Source organism: Vespa crabro, chromosome 1, assembly GCF_910589235.1.
Source record: "Vespa crabro chromosome 1, iyVesCrab1.2, whole genome shotgun sequence".
NCBI classification, from domain to species: Eukaryota; Metazoa; Arthropoda; class Insecta; order Hymenoptera; family Vespidae; genus Vespa; species Vespa crabro.
This window is the reverse complement of record NC_060955.1, coordinates 21,436,895-21,452,557: the sequence shown is the minus strand read 5'-3', so window position 1 is coordinate 21,452,557 and position 15,663 is coordinate 21,436,895. Positions and strand designations below refer to the sequence as shown.

Here is a 15,663-nt window from a genome sequence, read left to right as displayed (position 1 = left end):
GATTGTAATACTTTTCTTTTTTTTTTTACATAAAAAGACGATTAGAACGAGTTTCCCGTTTGAATGACGTTGCAATGATGAAACATACAAACGTGATGTGATTTCCAAAGATGACGCAACTACATCTTCGTTGGTTATTATATATATATATATATATATATATATATATATATATATATATATATATATATATATAGTTGTTATAGACGAGGGAGTGAAAGTCGCCTTCTGATTGGTCATTTCTGAGGGCTCGAACGGTCGATCCCTCGTCGTCATTGTGAACGACGTAGTAGGCGTTCGACTTATTCACGTACGTCTACTAACCCTTCTCAGTTGGCTCACGAGCGCTTACTTTTCTGGCATCTTGTATTCAAGGTCGTCGAAGAAAAAACGTGTGTGGTTATGTGTGTGGGTGAGAGAGAGAGAGAGAGAGAGAGAGAGAGAGAGAGAGAGAGAGAGAGAGAGAGAGAGAAGTGAAAGATAGAAAAAGAGAGAGAGAGAGAAAATATGTGAACCTGCAGATGTATGTGCGCGCGCACGCGTGTGTGTGTCTATGTGTATGTTCGTGTGTGGGTCGTTTTCAATGGAATTCTTCGAAACGTCCTCTGTAAAATACGAACAAGACAAATGAAAATGGCCGCCCAAGTTGAAAACGTGCGCGCGCACACATAGAGGCGCTTTGTCGGAATGTTCTCTTCATAAATGTACATAAGTAACATTTGATTTAGATCCCACTTTATGAACTAATTTGTAATATTAAAAAAAAAAAAAAAAAACACGATATTTATGTAAATAATAATAATAATAATAATAATAATAATAAATTTTGTTAAGAATTTCCTTATTTTATCGAAAAAATGATATAGAAAAATAATATTTTATCGAATAATTCGTAAGAAATTATATTTAATTTATATTGTTCCTCATTAATACGGTGAATAAATTTTCGATATTTCATTAGAAATTTATTATGCTTATACGTGTCAGATATATTCTCTTTAATGTTCTTTAACTTTATCGTGAAGTAGGATGTAAAAATGACGCTTTTTATGAAATTTCATCATCATAAGAAATTATATTTGATTTATATCTTTCTTTAATATGGTAAATGTGTTTGTCATTCATTTCCATTAGAAACTTATGGCGTTTATATTATACATAGTATATGTATTTTTTAATAAGATATTTTATATATAGAAAAATGTCATCTAATATAAAACTTTATCGTATTGTTAATGACACATGCATATATTAGATTTACGTTTTTCTTCAATATCGTAAATTAATTAATAGATTTATTGAGTTTATCGGGAAATAAAATGGAAAATATGGTACCAATTAGAAAATCTTATCGGATTATTCGAAAGACATCGTCGCAATTCTAAAGGATATCAGAATACATTTTTTTACATGAGACTGATAATTTACGTTTACGAAGCAATCATACGAGTATTAAGATATCTGATATGTACACGCATAAGTACAGAGACACCGAGTATACATTTGTATGTGTTAATATTTTAAATCGATTTTTACAGAGACAATTGATATTCTTAAATGCATCATCGACGAAGTCGATAAGTTAAATGATATCGTGAATGTTTACTGATAAGATAATGTATGTATGCGTTCCTAGAAAGAGAGAGAGAGAGAGAGAGAGAGAGAGAGAGAGAGAGAGAGAGAGAGAGAGAGAGAAAATAATATCATCTGACATTTGCAACCGTAGATTAATGTTTCAATTAATCTTCCCTATCGAATTTTTCAGCTTCTCTATCTAATTCGGTGACACTCGAAAGTCGTAAAGATTGAAAAAAGGATCTCTCCTCTCTAGTAATAAATTCAATTGAGTTAATTCACGCCGATAAATTTTTCACTCAAGTAATTCAATTTTCATTAATACCTTTCGTGAAAGTTAATTTACAAGAGTATTAAACAGTCGCGAACACATAAGTAAGAAAGAGATACGTGATATTGCTAAAAGAGAAACGTGCTTTCGTTCACGTATACATGTGCTACATGTTTAGAGGTAACATTTAAGTCTATCAGTTTTATACGTGACGCGTCAGATTTAAAACCGACAATGCATATAAATATGCGCGTCTCGTTCTAAAAAATTTTCTTACCAAGTTAATGAAATAAGTTCTGAGAAATTTCTTTTTTATCATGATTATTTCAATGTTCTGTTGCAATTTTTTTTCTCCTTTTCTTTTTTTCTTCTCTCTTTTTTTTTTCTTTTCTTTTCTTTTCTTTTTTTTTTTTTTTTTTTACATTATTTATAAATCTCTCCTACGTCAATGTTCTTTGAAGATAATTCTTTATCTTTTCATTTACATTTTTTCATCTTTTATTTTTTAGATCTTTTATTTTTTATTTAATTTTTAATTAACGTCTTCCATTTTCATTTTATTATATTTCCGATCAGAATACAATTCCTGAATGAACGAAATGAATCTATGAAAATTAAAGTATTATAAATGAAATTTAAAATTACTTCTTATTCGATCTGTAAAAAATTGTTTTATATTTTGTATAAAGAAAAAAACATAGTTTAATTGTTGCTTTTATTGAATAAAATTTTCATCGATTATTTCATTTAATTTTATTATTGGTATCGGTTAAAATATCTAATTTATTCCCGTACAATATATTGTAGTTAAATAATAAGGACGTTATACAATATAAATAATGAAGAAAATTGTACATTGTTAACTTAAAAAGAGAGAACGCAAATTTTATTTGAATTAGTTGAATAGCTGAAATAAATATTTGTTTTATGAACGATTTGCTATCGTAATGAGTTTAGTATTGTCGAAAGATCAATTGGTCTAGATCACGAACTTTGAACTGTTTACTTCGTGACGATAAAAAGAAATAAATCAAAATGATGCATGTAAATACTTCCAAGAGATACCCTCTCTTACATTTAATCGCGATCGACGACGGAACTTTCCTTTTAAGTTTACAAAATAAACAGAGATCAACTTTTTTGATCCATGAAATTATATGTAACCAGATGATTATGAAAATCGTTAGACAATAAGTCAAAAATGAAAAAAAGAAAAATATAAGCTTATAGCTTATTTCGCGTGGCAATCTAACTTAAATTATAACGAACGTAAACAAGTTTTCCAAAAAAATGTTTATAGTAATGTTTTTATATAAGGCGATAATGTTTTTCTATTTTTTTCGATTTCTTTTTATTTTATTTTATTTTATTTTATTTTTTTTTTTTTTCATTTAATGAAATTCAACTTATTTTTATTTTAACGTTGGTATGACAAATTAATCACTTTTTATATTAGAAATTTTAATTTTGTAAAAAAGTATGTACTGTTAAATCATCGAATAGTAATTTAATAAATATTATTATGTTCATCAATCATCAGATAATGATTCTATTAATTGTTTAAATATCGTATAAATAATATTCATACTATATTTAAATTTTATGATTAAATAATGTGCTTATTAAATATTTTTGCATGAAAAGTTAAATAATATTTTCAAAAAAAGAAAACGAATAATTCAATGTTATTGTCATATTATTATTATTATTATTATTATTATTATTATTAATATCATTATCTTTTTCTTATATAGATAAATATCTCTCTCTTCTCTTTAAATTGTTCATTAATTTTGAAAATGTTTAATCATTTGAGATATTAAAAAAATATATTTTATCACAGGCTATTCTTATAATTTTATACAAATTAATTATTTTTCAAGAATAAATATATTTACTTTCTTCTCTTTGTCATTGTAAAATTTTTATAAATAATTTAAACCGTAATATAAAAATATCGCTAAACGCAAAAAAATATATTATTTACATCAGATTACTTTTATAATCACCAGCTCTTATATAAGTACTTACATATCTCGTTCAAAATTGAGATCGCACATAATCCAAATTCTTTCGTCTTTATTCAATATCTTAATGTTTACATATAAATATACTATCACGGAATTCTTTTAGTTTTATAGAACAATTCAAGGAGAATGTTGACTCATTGAGTCTTCGACGAAAAGCCGAGATAAACTTAAATTATCTAATGAAATTGCACCATTCCTTTTTTTTTTTTTATCTAGTAAAAAAAAAGCTTTGTAATAAATAAATAAAAGTTTAACTGTTCGTATCTCGTTTGTATTATTGATATAGTTATATTACGACATACTTACGTATATCAAGAAAAAATGACAAAGAGAAAGAGATTATTAAAGTTCTATGAAAATCAAAAATACATATATATATATATTTTTTTTTATAAACCAATACAAACATAAAAAAAAAAAATCGAAACGATTAATTCTATATAACTCCTTTTTTTTTTTAAATCCAAACAAAAAGTATATACAATATAAAATTTATAGTATATATCAGAGAACTATAATATATCAGAGAATTATAATATATATAAAGAAATTGTATTTATATTATAATATAGTATATATTAATGTATTTTATATATATATATATATATATATATATACTTTTTATATACTATATTATATTATAAATTAACAATTAATTTTATAATAAAAAAAAAAAATAGAATTTTTTGAATAAAAAATGGAATTTAGAAATATATAAATGTATGTATGTGTGTTAATGTGTAATTTGAAAGTTACGTGATGCAACAGAGGGCTAACTAGTTACTACATATATATATATATATATATATCCTCTTTCTCCAAATGTAAAAGTCAATAAGAAGTCACTCGCATCTACGTGCTATTTCTCACGAAGTTACCGAATCCGTAGGAGGGAAAAGGAGAGAGACTGCTAAAGGGAGAGAGAAATAGAATGGTAGTATACACATGTGGCGTATATTTTTGAATGAAATTCTATAAATTTATCCAACTGAGACCAGTCAGAAGATTTAAACAAATGGACGTGATAAGAATATGATAGTATCAGTAATATATTCATAACTTTTATATTTTTTATATTGTAACATTTTTCAGGCAAGAAGTCAAAGTAGGCTCTAACGCAATGATCGCACTCAACAGAATAAGTAACATTGCAATTGCAGCTGAAAGATTTTCAATTGAACGTCCAAATTTTTATGACTTTCCAAACATATTTGTTCAGCTATCGCTATTTTTTTTTTTTTCTTTTTTCCTGCGGCACAGTAAAAGTAAATAGTTAGCTCGACACGTTATAAAATTTTAGGTCAAACTATCTGGGGAGAGGGAAGGGGATGCGGTCAAAAATATAATCAAATAAGATGAATCGGACAGAAAAAAATGAAATTACAGGTAAATCTCATATAACGTGAATATATCGTTTCATAGAAATGCCGCGTTATATAAATAGCGTTATGCAAGATTCAGATTTATTGTAGAAAAAAAAAAAAAACGAAATGAGATACCAAATTCTTTTTTAAATTATATAAACAATATATATATATATATACATATATACATGTTGATGTGGCAATCAGGAATAATTTTTTTTATCTAATTCAAATAATTAATATAATTTAAATTACAAACTATGAAAAGAATGATAGTACGGGGATTCCAAAATGGTTGTATTATAGCATACAAAAGTTTAAAAATTAATGGATATATGTATTTTAAAAAATATATAAGGTGAAAAAATAAAAATAATAATACCAATTAAAATAATTAATATCATGTTAATCATAAATAATCAGGATAGTTTCACTTTAATTTTATCAATTAAGATAAAGTATATATAAATACTGTCTTTCATTGTATTTGATATTGTATACGAACATATAAATACTATCTTTGACTATACTGATATTGATAATCCGATTGGAAATAACAATAAACTTTAGTTCAATAAGGAGAGCAAAAAAATCTATAAAAGATAACTCATATATTTCTTATTGGTTAAACAACTGCGCTAAATTTAATTTTAATCCATATAACTAGGGCATAGTGAATTACGACAAAATAAAATTAGATTACAAATGTTAATCTTTAAGAAACAGTTATTTATATCTTACAGCCCTGTTCCGAATATTTTATCATTTTATCAAAGCAGTATCATCTTAAGAACTTAAGAAAAAAAAAGAAAAAAAAAAGGGCACTGTATAATATATATGTAAAAAATATGTTAGAGCGTGACGAAAGAAGAACATACGTAATTCATATGTAATGAAAATAAATGCATATGTGTATTCAAAACAAAAAAAAAGAAACAGAAAAAAAGCATAATGTTAAGAAGAAAAAGAAAATGCATTCATAAATCGAATTGGATTGAAAGAACGGGTGATACCTGATATAATGCCTGAAAAAAATTATATATTTAAAATCAACAATATTTTAGGCTAAATTAAAAAATATATTAGAAAGAAATTGTGTGCATAAAAATTGAGTATGTAAAAAAAAACAAAAAAAAAAAAAAAAATAAAAGAAAAATTCAATGTTATAAGAAAGAAAGGGGCAAAGAAAAAACTGAATTCAGGTGAATCAGATTGAACTCTAAAAATTAAGAGAAATGCAAAGTGAACGTTCATTCGATAGGAAAGAAATGGAAAATAGATGAGAAAGGAAAAAAAGAAAAAAAAAGAAAAAGAAAAAGAAAAAAGAAAGAAAAGAAGAAAAAAGGAACGGTCACTCGTGTAAAAATCGTAAACTATATTTTATCTTGCGTTTTCTTCTCGCCTCTTATTTGATATGCTAATAATATTATGCACGTATTTTTTTTCGCTACTGTAATGCAAATATACGTTTTATCGTTATGCTCAAAGATTTAAGTTCTTTTTTAACGATAATACGAAGACATTGTGACTTTGACAAGGTCAACTCGTAGATTATCAATAAATTTAAATTGTTATGTCTGGGAATCATTGGGATAATTCTTTTTTTTTTATATATATATATATACTTAGTTTAAAAGGGAAAATATATTAAATGTTTGGTGTATTTTTCATAAGTTTATTATCAAGTTCTCTGTGACGCATAAAAGAATTATCACTCAGTCAAAGATGAAACGATTAATCGAGAAGAATCAAACTAGTGATATATGGTTATTATGATTATTTTTGCTCAAACATCAAGTAATTCATAATTCAAAATCAACAATGGAATCAACAATGGAATAAGGAATAAATATAAATAAAAATTGAAACTAAGTTACTTAATCAATGTTATTATTAATAGTTATTAATATTGTTGATTAATAGTATTATACATTATTTAATTAGGAAATGAGAAAAGGAAAAAAATGTCAGATTTTAATCATCCTCCATTTATATTACAATCACGTATCTTGCTAGTGACTAAAGAGGATAGAGAAAAAGAAATTTTCGTGGGGTAGATACAACGAGGCCGGAAGACAAAAATTTAGAATTAAGTAATTAAATAATTAAGTTATTATCCCTTCTTTCGAGTCCTAAGAATATTGTCAATTTATTTAAAAACGCGTGCTCATTCACCACGGATACATAATTTTTTTTTTCGATCTTTGGAACTCCCAAAAAATACACTTTTTGTCGATTGACGTTTACCTCGACTTTTAAGTAACTTACTCAAAAGTAAATTTCTTAATCTATCGGACATTTAAATCTTCCTTATCCATGATTAAAGATAAAAGAGGCAAAACTTATTCCCGTCAATAATCAAATCTATTCTATCACAAATTGAATTCGAATGTTAGAAATCTTATTAGAAAATCTATTCAATTAAAAAGTCACACAATATTTTCCATCATTTCCCTTATTTATATCTATTTACGATTCAACGAGACGTCGGATGTAACAAAATTTTCGATTATTCGAAAGAAAAAAAAAAGAAAATTAACCAAATGAAAGAAATACTATTCCTTAATGTTTATCAATAATAAATATTGGACTGGTCAATAAATAATGTCAGAATTTATAGTATTTTATACTATTATATATATATCTATATATATATATATATATATTAAATACGAATATGACTTATTGGCCAATCCAATGCATAATCAAATTCATTAGCTTGTCTTGTGATCGATATACTAAAAATACTACTTTCTACGTCGATGAGACTAAATTTTCATCATTAGCTGAAGACTTTCTGCAAGTTGTGACGCAGCGATTTGCTCGCGTTGCATCACGTGCGTTCTTTACATGAGCATGAACATGAGTACACATATACGTACGTGTGAATATATATATATATATATATATATATATATATATATGTATGTATTTACACACGTATAAGGATACCGACTATCACATGACGTAAAAAAGTTTTACCGTAGCGAACTCCTCGATTAATCGCGAATTTCTTTATAGACGATAATGCGACTCTGATTCGGATCGATTGGATACCACTAACGATTGACTTCTCTTTAACTCATTCAATTGATCTCTTTTATCGAGTACGTGTATTTGTTATTAACGCACAAAAAAAAGAAAAAAAAAAAAAAAAAGAAAAAATTTAAAGAAAAACATCATTCGACAGTTCCTCGATACTTTTACGAATCTTTTTAATATACATAAAATATTCGCAATATCAAATGATATTGGATATCATTTACAATTGACATCTCTCTTTTAACTCATTCAATTGATTTCCCATTTATCAAATGCGTTTATTTGTTTTTAATAAAAATATAAATAAATGGGAAAAAATTATTCGACCTTCTTCGAAAATCTATATGACAAATTGTTTTATTATATTTCTGTTATAATTTGTTTCAAAGATACGATTAATGAAATTGATAAAGATTATATAAAAAAAAAAAAAAAAAAAAAAAAAAAAAAAAAAAAAAAAAAAAAAAAAAAAAAAAAAAAAAAAAAAAAGAAAAAAAAAAAGGAAAAAGGAAAAAAAACAAAATGTATTACCACATAAATGAACATACGGTATTATGCTTTGGCTAAATTGTTAGATAGAAGAAGATATTAACGTTATAATTAATTATAATTGACGCATTTAAAGTTTTTTTACATCGATTCAGCAACGTTTTAAGTATCTAATAAATCTATATGTACAAATACGATGTACATATATATATATATATATATATATATATATATATATATATCTAATTACGTACATACATACGTACTTAACGTACGCTTTGTTTTGTAATGAAATTATGTAACTTCCAATCTATCTCTTGGTTTTAACACAGTTACCTTAACATATATTTACACGATGCCTTTATAGTTTACATAAATCATATACCTCACCTTCGTTTTATGTCCAATGTTTACTATGTGTTTTATAAAATTCATTGTATTAACGTTGTTATCTTATTACGTTACGATCGTGTAAAATTTGTGACAAAAAAAGATAAAAAAAAAAAAAAAGAAAAAAAAGAATCTAATTCATACACAGTACGTACATACTTTATTACAAAGGTTTGAAATGACGTATATATTGTTCTTTTCTCTTTTTCTTTTTTTTTCTTCTTTTTTTCCTCTTGTTTTCTTTGTTTTTTTTTTCTTTTTTTTTTATATTCCAATTTCTCGCCATGAACTTTAAAACGACAATAAAGTTTTAAGATGATTGAAGGCCAAAAAGGATAACAATCGTAAAATTATAATCAAGTACTATCGCAATCGTTATCGCTCACGCGCGCGCGCGCGCGCGAGAGAGAGAGAGAGAGAGAGAGAGAGAGAGAGATCAACATAAACGCTCAATGATGTCTCAATGATCTTACTAAATACAAGACGTCATTGTGAATGTTAATAATTGAATACGCTATATAACTCACAAGTTTTTCTGTTGTAAAGCCTCTCATCTTCCGTATTTAAAATAGCAAGTCGTCAATATAGAAAAGATCAGCGTCTTCGTGGGATTATTTTTTTTTCTTCTTCTTCTACTTCTTTTCTTTTTCTTTTTTTCTTTCTTTCTTTCCTTCTTTTTTTTTTTCACGTTACACAAGAAGAAAAAAAGTGGGCGAGGGAGGTAGGTGTGTAAGAGCGTGGGAAGGGTTGAGGGGAGAAAAAGAAAATAATTTTTGGGAAGAACGTTGAAGCGACCTTTTTTCTTTTTCTTTTTCTTTTTTTTTTTTTTTTTTTTCTTTTCAGATCGAATAAAAAAACTCTCGGCAGTCACCAACGCGAACGACGTATATATACTATTTATGTCTACGCCACTAGTATTCTCGTGGCGAATCACTTCGTTCATAGGATCGTGTGTCGTCAATGAACGATTCGACCAATAGGAAGTTTTCTTAGCTATGTACGTCGCTTAAATGTACCAATCGAAACGTCCAGATTCTTTTTACTTATAAATAAATTCAATTTCTTTCATCGTATAACTTTAATATTATATTATCTTAATGTAATATTTTTAATATTAATTCAATAATATCTTTTAATTTTATCGATTGAATAATAGTTTCCTTTTTCTTTTTTCTTTTTGCTTTCCTTTTTTTTTTTTCTTTTTTTTTTTCTTTTTTTTTTTATTTATAGCAAAACAAACAAAAGAGAAATAAAATTGCATAGAAACCGATCGAATTGAGAAAACGTCTCGGTGAAATTAAATAGAAAGAATTGGACGTACGAACATATTTCGGTATATTTCGCGTTAATTTTTTTTTTCAAACGAAAGAATAAAATATCAACGATAGAATGTGCGAATGTGCTTCGATCAAATTATTTTTGAAAATATAATAAGGATTCGTGTTCGTTTTTGAAAACAGTTTGATATTCGGATCACGGTTAAAATTTCTTATCGTTCTTCTTAAAGCAATTCGAATCACGAATCTGATCGATCTTTATCGTATTAAAAGAAAAATTTCCATTCAACTATATGCGATCAATTTTTACGTTCAAGTAAAAAAAGGGTTCAGGGGCGGGGGAGCGAGGGGGACGAGAATTTCTTTTCTTTTTTTCTTTTTCTTCTTCTTTTTTTCTTTTTTTTCTTTCAATGAAAGAAACTGTCTCAATTAGAAGGAAGAAAAAACAATAAGTTTCATTTTATCAATTAACGACCTACCTACCTACCTGTTTGCCTGCATACACATGTTTATCATCATCAACGCGCGCATCGACTTGTAAATAAATACATTTCAAACTTAAAATATGTAGCTCATTGCCTTTTCGGGGACCGGAGGTACACACATTTCTTCGCTATCTTTGCAACACAGTCTTCGAACGATTATTTTAAGAGGCTGAAATCGTACGAACGTTTTGTCGATGAATTATTATCATCATATTATGAATCTCCGAAATAGAAAATTTATTATAAAATTTATCGATCTATATTAATTGTCGAAAAATTGATAATTAAGTTTCTATAATCATTATATATGTATTTATATAATGGAATTAATTACAATTAATAATATCACGATATGATTAATGTGAAAATTTCAATGAAATTACCCAACTTTCTCCGGGTGTATACTCCATAATACGATGTAGAAAAAGGAAAACGAATGTTTAATGAAAATGTCACAGACAAAAGGTATAATAGATTTTCTAACGTAACGAAGTTAATCGTGAATCGAGGTCATCGATATTAACGGATTCGTCATTCTATTCTTTTCTCCCCTTTTTTTTTTCTTTTTTTTTTTTTTTTTATCTTTTTTCTTAATCGCTCTCGATTTATCATCGTCCTGAAGTCAATTTGAAGAAATTTGAAGAATTTCGACAAATGAGATCAATAGAGAATAAATAAAAGAAGAAAAAAGAAAAAAGAAAAAAGAAAAAGATGCAAATCCATGAGGGTATAACATTTGATTTAATTAATTATCGATCATTTTGTGTGATCGTTCTTTCTCTCTTTCGTTTTCTTTTCTTTTCTTTTCTTAACGAATCACATCACACAAAAATTATTGATATTCGGATGGTATATAAATTTTTCTTCGTTTTTTTTTTTTTTTTTTTTTTTTTTTTGTTAACATATAATAATAAAAATCATTTTAGTCATTACCTCAGGGGATTCCGTTGAAGATAATGTATTCGTTGAAAAATGTTCATCCGTCTGCGACGATAAATGTTTCCTATCACAAAACTTACAAATTTTACTGAAGAACGACATCATCTTGGTCTTCATGATGTGAATATCTCTTTGCAAATGGAACACATTTTAATTAAACGAAATCAAATAATCGACTGATCTAATAACGTTTATCAATCGATTGGATAACAATCACGTACGAAATCGATCGATGAAATAAATGATTAGATGGAAGTAATAGTATTAAAATTATAACGAAATAAATCCGTAATTTATTTCTCTCAAATATCATATTTCGTTCAAATTGATCGTCCTATTTATATTCTATTTATTAATCATAAGTAAATAACATGTTTTTTTTTTTTTTTTTACATACGTATAACAATTATACGTTTACCAAGTCGAGTTTTCTTTTATTGACTTGTTATCGCCTTCGAAGATCTTATCTCTTTTTTTAACTTCATCTTTTATTAAAAAAAGAAAGAGAAGTGTTTAAATTAAATAATCTCGCGATGACGTTTTCTGTCACATCATCGTACTAATCTCTTTTTTTCGTATGTATATACGCATGCATGTATATATTTGCGTATATATGTATATATCTGTATCTACGTATCTACGGACGTATATATATATGTGTGTGTGTGCGTGCGTGTGTGTATGTATGTATGTATGTATGTATGTATGTACGTATATATTTATCTACGTATATATAAATATATGACGTTCGATTTCGATGAGTCAAATAATATTTGAAAATAGAATAAGTCGAAAGGTCCCGTATATCTTATCTAATCCGCGAATTTATCTTCAAGTTTTTAAATCCCTTTTAACCATGTACTCTCTCTTTCTCTCTCTCTCTCTCTCTCTCTCTCTCTCTCTCTCTCTCTTTTTCTCTTTCTCTTCAAAGGTAAATTTTCCCAACGAACAGAAAAGTAATTTTTCCATTGAAATCGTTCGAACTCGTTTTTAACTCCATCGTATAATTTTCGTTTTTTTTTTTCTTTTTTCTCGTACGATCGTTACGAGAATTTTGCCGATTATGATTTCAAACTTCTGTAAAATTAATGATTATTTCAAAGATAACTTTGATATCATCTATAAAACGATATAAAATGTTGTTTCTCGGCTCGTAGAAAAAAAAAAAAAGAAAAAGAAAAAAAGGAAAAAGATAGAAAGAAAAGGAAGAGAAAAAGAAAGGGGAAAAAAAATGAATGTTTATTTTGGGAAAAGCAAAAAAAATCATTAATCATTAGCTTTGAAAAATAAGACGTTAATAAAGATTAAGTTTGTCATCGTTCACGTTTAATTTATTATCATTTTGTTTATATTTTCAATAATCTTGGAAATCGAACGAAATTGTATGCTTTAAAAGTGCGTACACGTTATTATCTAGAAAATAAAAAAAAAAAAAAAAAAAAAAAGAAAAAAGAAAAAAGGACAAATACAATAATAATAACGAGAAAGATATAATAAACTAAATGAAAGTATTCCGTTGTAATTGTCGTCATGCGTTAGATAAGACATTCGAAATTAATTCAGGAAATCCTCACTAGGTTGCACCAATATCGAGACAAAAGGAGCCCGCTCTATTTTTATGATTTGAAAAGTTACGCGCATATGCATACTTATTTATTACGCCAATAAATAAATTTATTTGTCCTTTCGTTAAATAAGTTTCATTCAGATAAATCCATCGAACTATTTTTCCTTTTCTCATCATTATATATATAAATATATATTATATACATGTGTGTGTGTATATATATATGTCTTAACGTCTTATCTTCGTGTATGTTATAAATTTTAATCTTCCATGGATAAGTTTACGACTATATATATATAGCGATAAGAAATTTTTCAATTAAAAATCGTTTTAATTCGTATGTCATGATACGAAGATGATAATATATATATATATATATATATATATATATATTTACTATAAAGGATAATTAGAAAATGACAACATTTTCTCATCTGACATATTTATCAGTCGATTATTTTTATTTATTAATTCAGTATCGTTGTAACAATGCGAACAACGAATAAATTATCTTCTCGATTACTACATTTAAACGTCTGAATGAGATGTGACGACGTTGAAAGAAAAAAAAAAAACAAAAAAAGAAGAAGGAAAAGGAAAAAGAGAAAAAATTTAATAAAAATCAAATTCAAAGAATTATTAAGATATGAAATATATTTTGTTATATTCTCGTTGACGTTGAAATATCAGAACATACTCTAGATTATTTTTAACGATAAAGACTAGTGAAACTATGACTTTTTTTTTTTCTTTGAACAAGATTAACTTGCCTAGAGACGATTACTGATCGAAATAGATACTGATACTATTGATGACATTCAATTAATTCAATACCATAAATATTTAATGGGAAGTAACAATATATATATAGAAATTTTAATACCTCATTAAAGTATCGAAGTATCAAACGAGTATTAATATTTTTTAATATCTACGACTTAGATATTATTCGATATGGCATTAATTTACGGACTGATATCGATACTATTGATTTGTTATCAGTTTGATCAGACTGACAATCGATCGTTAAACTTGGGCTATATCGGTAAAGAATCAAATCTTAATTATTGTTTAGATTAGAAATAAAAAAAAAATTTTATGATATGAGGTAATCCTAATGTGTTGTATCGGTATTAAAACGTTATAAATTTATAATCGATACATCCACTTTTATTTTTTTATTTACTACATGTTCTCTCTCTCTCTCTCTCTCTCTCTCTCTCTTTTTCTCTTTCTTGTCAGACATTCCATTGAACATATGCATCAATAAACGAGAGACGGGAGAGAAAAAATAACGTCACGTATTTTGGCGGATATCGGTGGATCGTAATATCGCAATTAATATCGTTTCGTAATCTATCGATCTTAAGGCCATCTCTCTCTCTCTCTCTCTCTCTCTCTCTCTCTCTCTCTCCTTCCCTCATTCCTACCCACGATCAGCTGTTACTCAGCATCAAAAGCATACAGCATAAGAATCACGCGCTATCGACCATTTTTTCCTGAAATCTTCAATCGAAAAAAATCGTAATCGCGAATCGATTTAGAACAATCTAATTAAAAGTACAGGTGGCAATAGATCAAAGTCAAATAATCGATCTTAAAAAAACTTTAATCAATCAAATAGTATTCTATACGGTCTAGAATTAACGTAGATCCCTTTGGGAAATGTATCATTCGCATTTTCTAGATCGCTTCGTAACTATAAGAAGTGACTAACGTTCAATTAGCAAATAAACGAGTAGTTCTTAATTAATTAGACACTCTTCCTTACTTTTATAACTCGGCTTATGCAACGGAGAAAGTCAAGGCCATTTTAAAGAGAGTTAAACGATATTAGACTCACAGTTTGATCTATGTGCTCCCATTTCTCTCCCACGTTGTTCCGAGATTCTTCCGTCATCTCTGTCGTCTCTCAAGGTCAATGTATCGTCGGCCAGAAATCGTGTCGCGCAATCTGAATATCCGCGAAATTATTTTCTTTTTCTTTTTTTTTTTTTTTTTTTTTTTTTTTTTAATGAGATGAGAGGTAAGACGCGCGATCGATCTTTTTTTTTAGAAGAGTGTATCTCGAGTACGTAACGATCGTTGTTGATAAAGAGAGAGAGCCGATCTTGGCGCCTCTTTAGAGATCACTAAGAGCTTACATCACATGAGTCCTACATCTAGATCTATCTCTCTTCTCGCGTCTAGAAATACAACGACTCCTGTGTACATGTGGAAAGATTATTTTGGGC

General features: G+C 27.0%; 1 protein-coding gene across 3 annotated transcripts in view; it reads right to left on the bottom strand.

Moving 5' to 3' along the window:
• LOC124424919 (hexokinase type 2) overlaps window positions 1-15,548 on the bottom strand; it is a 26,963-nt gene extending 11,415 nt beyond the window's left edge. Inside the window, exon 1 of one of the 3 annotated variants that reach the window (XM_046964535.1) lies at window positions 15,273-15,548. In XM_046964535.1, the coding sequence (XP_046820491.1) occupies window positions 15,273-15,329 (57 nt within the window). In that variant the 5' untranslated portion in view covers window positions 15,330-15,548. Of the gene's footprint in view, window positions 1-9,688; window positions 9,977-11,856; window positions 11,995-15,272 lie in introns of those variants that run through there. The other 2 variants (XM_046964524.1, XM_046964554.1) reach the window with 2 other exon arrangements.
• Window positions 15,549-15,663: the final 115 nt, after the last annotated feature.